The 6,181-nt window shown below is 40.3% G+C and overlaps 1 protein-coding gene across 1 annotated transcript; it reads right to left on the reverse strand.

Annotated features, from left to right (window-relative positions):
• Positions 1-4,474: 4,474 nt before the first annotated feature.
• LOC131013447 (dof zinc finger protein DOF1.8-like) lies at positions 4,475-5,625 on the reverse strand. Its single transcript, XM_057941529.1, has one exon. It carries the CDS (start codon positions 5,492-5,494, stop codon positions 4,799-4,801), a length of 696 nt encoding a protein of 231 aa, XP_057797512.1. The 5' UTR covers positions 5,495-5,625; the 3' UTR covers positions 4,475-4,798.
• Between the last annotated feature and the right edge of the window lie 556 nt (positions 5,626-6,181).

Raw genomic sequence — 6,181 nt, forward strand, 5'->3', positions numbered from 1 at the left:
CACCGCCGCTGTCAGACCACTGCCGCCGGTCAGCCACCCCTGCAGGTCCTCTTTCTCTCTCTTTCTCTCTCACTTTCACATCTCGTTTTCTCTCTTTATCGTCTCAGTTCGACGACGCTGCTGCCGCCACCGCCACCGCTCCGCCGTCAACCACTACCGTACGCTCCCGTTCTCGCTATTTTATTTATTTATTAATTAATTATTTTGTTAGATTAAAATTAATGTTAATTAGATTAATTTTAATTATTTTATAATATGTGAAGTATGATTAATTTTAATTAGTTAGATTAATTGTAAATTTATTTTTACTATTATTTTGCTAGAATCTAATTAATGTTAATTAGATTAATGTTAATTAAATTAAAGTTTGATTAATTATAAAGCATGATTAATTTTAAGTATGAATTTGTTAGATATTTATTTATATTTGATAATTTTGTTAAATTAAGTATGATTAATTGAATTTTAAGTATGCTTGTATGTGGTTATGATGAAATGATATGTTATTATATATTGTGGGATAGATTTAATCAATTTCTTAAGGATCTTCTCCCTTAATAAAAATTGATTATTTCTTAAGGATCTTCTCCCAACAAATGATTGTTTTTAATTGAATTACTTTGTTTTTTATTGCTTTATATGTATTGTATTATTTCAACAATGGACAGCAGTCAGGGGTTCAGACGGTAACTGCTTCCTCTGCCGGTGTGCCCGCTATCAGCTATGCCGGTATCTATTTCCCGAAAAACAAGATGCCTCCGCCCCCGGGGTTTTCTGGAGATGGGCAGCCTTCTCGCCCTCTGCCGGATTCGACGGTTAGGCATGCTAAGGTTAAATCCTTCGCCGATTCGCTAAGTTTGAAGTCGGGGCTGCCTGCCGACGTTCCGGCTCACGACTTTGCTGTCCTAAAGCCTTCGATGGAAGACGGTCGTCCTCGCCTCAACATCTCTCCGGCTTTCCATCAACGACAAGTCCGCTCGTTCCAATTTGCCGTGCATGGCCGATTGTTTCTTCGCAAAGGGGATGTTCCCCGCTTCGCTGCTGATATTTATAATGAGCTCACTATTTTGTGGAAAACGTCGCATCCCTGGGAGGTCATTCCCCTTGGAAAGGGTTTTTTCACTTTGAAATTCTCTTCGCATGAGGATTACTCCATTGCCTTCTCTAGGGTTTCTTGGCGCCTAAGTACTGGAATCCTACATCTTCAGGCTTGGGTTCCCAAGTTCAATCCTCATAAGGTCATGTCTACTCTTGCTCAGGTTTGGATTCGTATTTTCAATCTCCCACATGATTATTGGCACCCCGAGGTCCTCGCTGGCATCGCTAGGCAGGTTGGAACACCGATTATCATTGATGGTATGTCTGCTAGAGCTTCGGTGGGTTATTTTGCGCGTGTGCTCGTGGAGATGAATGTTGCTTCTGATATTCCAGAATTTTTGGATGTGAAATGTGGTGACGATATCTATGAAATTGAATTTGGCTATGAGAATTTACCTTATTTTTGTGGGATTTGCTCCGTGGTGGGCCATGCTGTTGAGGATTGCAGGAAAAACTCTGAGACTGCACCTTCATCTCCGGCCATCCAAAGAAAGGATCAGAACTTCAAAGGACATAGCAGGAATGGGAACCGGGGATCTGCTGACTCTTGGCGGCCTATTCCCAAAGCCGTCGATGAGAAGCTTCATGAGGAGACTCCTCATATCGCTGATTCTCCTAATGAAATTGGGGCAAAGAACGTGGCTCCGGATCTTAGCATCTCGACATCAAATTCCTTTGCTATTCTTGAGACTGAGGACCCTATAGACAATGGCAAAGGAATGAATCTGCAATCCGTGGATCATGGCAAAGAATTTCAAGAGGGGGTGGTGGAAGAAGTGGATGAGGAGGTTGACACCGATACGGGCTCTCCGCCATCACCTCCTTTGAAGAATGATTCGGACTTGACTTCTCCTGCCCCGAGTTTTAGTGATGAGACGCCAGAGAAGGAGTTGCCTCCTCCTCGCGGCCGAGGGCGACCGAAGGGAGCTACAAAGAAGGGGAAAGTTTCTGATTCCTCGATCAAGCATCGACTCCGACATATTATAGAGCGTGGCCATGCTCTTTCAGCTAGCCGGGCTACTGGTGTTTTGCAGGAGGCCGTTCTTAACTCTACGGTGCCGGTGGAGTTTTTGAATAAGGTACAACATGCTCAATCTGGCGGAGCGATTCTGCAAAACTTTGTGATTCACTCCTCTTCCGATGCTGCCCGAGCTATGTCGGCGGTGGCCAAAAAGAAGAAATGGGGTGATATGTTGGATGATGATGATGTTGGGGACGAGAATGTTTTTTCTTAGCTTTCGTTCCTTTGTTTCGTCTTCCCGCGGTGCTTTGTGAGGGATTCTTACACGGTTTTTGTTTTGTTTTTTTGGTGTTTCGACCCTTTGTTGAGTCGGTGCTCTCTTTTTTCTTTTAATAAAATTTCTATTTCAACAATGGGGGGCCGGGTAGACCTAGTATAGTGTTAGTAAATTAGGACCACTATGGTCACTATAGCTGCTGGTAGAGTCGAGCACTTGGTAGTTGGGATAGTGGGGTTATGTTGTCGAAATTTCATTTGATTCAAGTAATTTATGATCTTTTATTTATTTTTTTCAATTAGAATTTGCAAGAATAAGTGATAATTGTATGTGGATGTACGCGGGATACAATGATCGTTCTGCATTTGAAATGGGGCTTGAGAGTTTCCTTGAGTATGCGATAAATCAAACAGCGCGAACAGATGGAGAAGGTAATATTAGGCGTCCGTCTAAGAAGTGCAACAATGCAGCTTTTTTATCTGTACCTACAGTCAGAGAACATGTTAGTAGGCGTGGATTTGTCCTCCTCAATTACACAACCTGGGTTTATCACGGGGAAGCACCGATGTATATACCTACACAACCTGGACCTATTAATTACCAAGTAATGGATGAGGATGATAGGTCCTACAATAGCTACGAAAAGATGGTGCATGATCATGCTCGACCTAGTAATTACCAAGATCTTCCAAATCTGGAGGAGCCACCCAATCCTGCGCTCAGATGGAACTTTTCTGTCACCGAGGGATAAGATAATAGATGTAAGTGTTTAAGTTTAATCAAATATTAATACATAGTGAAATGTTTTTATTTTTCTAACAATTATGAATTGTTATGTATGAATTAGGCGGAGATTCGTCGCATTGTTGTTGAGACAAGACGATAGGACCGATTCGATGAGGTATACTTCGAGGTCATACACCCCGACAGGTCACGGCTCTACGGCACTGGAAGTGCCGGTCGGAGCCAGGTTAGTAGGGGGTCTACTCGCAGCACTGCGCTTCTGGGATGTCTCAGCAGCTGTATGAGACACGAATCTCCACGCTGGAGGAGCGGCTGCAGAAGGCTGAGGAGGAAGGCTGCAGAACGAGCGGAACGTCAAGCCCTCCTTGAGCGGATGGCTATGATGGAGCAGTATATGAGGCAGACGGGTCAGCTACCTCCATCGCCTACTCATCATGATGATGATGATGATTAGGTCTCTGATCCTCGGTCCATCGTCTTGACTTTTATATATTTATATTTTGTTGAACTAGTTATTTTATGCATGTTTTGAAACAACATTACACTTGACACTTTGTTTATACATTTATGTTTTATTGAACTATTTATTTCGTGTTTTCAAACAACATTGCATTTAATTAACGTATGCAAATGAATTCAAAATACATTCCAATTGCCAAATTAAAATACTTATGATGTATAAACTAGATTGATAAATATATATATATATATATATATATGTATATTAAAAAATTATAAATAAATATTTTTTCGACATAAAAATAAGGATTTAAACAAATAAATTCAAAATACATTACAACTACCAAATTAAAATACTTATGGTGTATAAACTAGATTGATTTAATAATAATAATAATAATAATAATAATAATAATAATAATAATAATAATAATAATAATAATAATAATAATAATAATAATAAATATTTTTTTCGACATAAAAATAAGAACGGTCAACATTACCGATGGCGGTGGCGCCGCCGATAATTGGCGGCGGTGTTTACCGCCGGTAATTCTCCGCCTTTTAACGGCAACATTACCGACGGCGCCGGTGATTGCCGACGGCGTATGCTCACTGACGGTACGAGAACGTTACCGGGGGCAAGTCGCCGTCAGTAATGCCTCCAGTAATGTCTTTACCGGCTGCCGTGTCCCTATTACCGATGCAAAATGCCGCCGATAATAGGCCTTTTTTTTGCAGTGATTCAATATCCCTCATAGTCATATATAGTAAAATCTTATATATGTTCTTTTTAGTTTGATCATCATTGGTGCGCATGGTGATGCAGTGTACTATATTGTGAATACATATATTAGATGGTGTACGAATGACGGAATTAAAATAAAACCTAAGCGTAATTATCTACTGAAAATTTCAATAAAATCTTATGTTCCTTTACTAAAAATGTGGTTGCATTGATGGTACGCAATATTGCCAAATATATATATACAAATTACAAGAACAAGACCACAAATAACGTGTATAAATCACTACTACACTAGTATAGTATATTTTATAAAGTGCACATCTTTTGACAACACAAAAAAAGAAAAACAAACTGAAAAAGTGGCTGTCACGTAGATACTGCACCTAGCGAAATACATTAAAGTTTAATTAACAAACTAAAATTCTTATACCATGTGCAGCATCTACGAGACCGAGAAGAGGAGAGACGATGATCCAAGATTACAAACACAAAGAAACTATATTAAAAGCTACTAAATCATTGAAGAGACTGATGAAGAAGGATCAAACCAAACAGCAACGTCGTTCGAATTCCATAAAAGGGAAGAAGAACTAATCTGCTCAATCTGGTTCCCAATTTGCCCACTTCCGACCACCACTTGCATTTCTTCGCACGGCATTTGCTGAGCAAAATTCGAAGATCCGAAGCCGATGAAATCGGCGCGATCTTCAATATTTTGGTCGAATCCGTTCCGAAAATAAGGCGAAAACCCTGACTTGGGAGCATGGGTGTGATCGAATCTAGGAGTATCCGAGGAAACCCTAGTTTCGAGAAATGGAAAATTGAGGTGGAGTGGGGGCATATGCATGGTATGAAAGGGGTTGGGGGCGGGGGGCGGCTGGGGGCGCTTGAACTTCTTGGTCTTGCGGTAGCCACCGCCGATGGGGACGTTTCTTAGGGTTCCGCCTCTGGTCCAGTAACGCTTGCAGGCTCGGCAGAAGTGGCGTGGCTGGGATAGACTGTAGTTGTTGTAGTAGCAGAATTTGGTGTTGGAGGAATTGCAGCGAGGGCACGGGAGAGGATCGGCCTCAGATCTTTGCATCACTGAGTTTGCTGACAATGAAGCCATCGAGAGAGAGAAGAGGGGAATTGTGTGTGTTTTAGGGTAGAAGGTTAACACGACAAGACAGGAGATTCCGTGACAAATGCTAGGCAACAAAAAAAACATATGGGGTCATGTTTTTTGTCTAATGAGAGAGAGAGAGGTGTGCAGTGTGGCCATAGATTAGTATATGAGGAAGTGGAAGTCGACATCGTCTCACAGCTTCCAACCATTTTCCAAGTAATTTCAGAGCACCAAAAGAACCAACGAGTGTGCAGACAAAGAGCAGGTGATCATGGCCGTGAAGCATCGGGTACACGCCTTGGACCGCAACCAACACGCCGGATGCAACATAAAAAATATAAAATAAAATCAATGTTTTCTAAATTAATTATACTTCATCCATCCCATTACAAATATCTCATTACTTTTGGACACGAAAATTAAGAAATATGTAATTAATAGATAAAATGAATTTATAAAAATTATTTAAATATTAAATATACAGAGAGAATATGTTGTCAAAAAAATGAAACATTTCTAATGAGACGGAGGGAGAAGTTTTCAAACAATTGGGTGGAGCGATCATATGTTCTGCATAACTAGGAGCGTAACACGTGGCAGATGTCTTTCAAAGTCTTCCATGAAAAAATACATCAGAGGTAAGATATGAATAAAAATTGTGGAAATAAAAAAATGATCTAATTTTTTTTTTCCCACGGACATCGTCAAAATTATGTATATAATTGAACGCAAATATGCATATAGGTAAATACAAATATGTATAACGTTTGATAGAAATATGCATGGAAA

This window comes from Salvia miltiorrhiza, chromosome 2 (genome assembly GCF_028751815.1).
Source record: "Salvia miltiorrhiza cultivar Shanhuang (shh) chromosome 2, IMPLAD_Smil_shh, whole genome shotgun sequence".
Classification (NCBI taxonomy): Eukaryota; Viridiplantae; Streptophyta; class Magnoliopsida; order Lamiales; family Lamiaceae; genus Salvia; species Salvia miltiorrhiza.

Coding starts and splice junctions, on each gene's coding strand:
- LOC131013447 (XM_057941529.1), bottom strand. CDS start 5,494: ATGTTTTTTTTGTTGCCTAGCATTTGTCACGGAATCTCCTGTCTTGTC.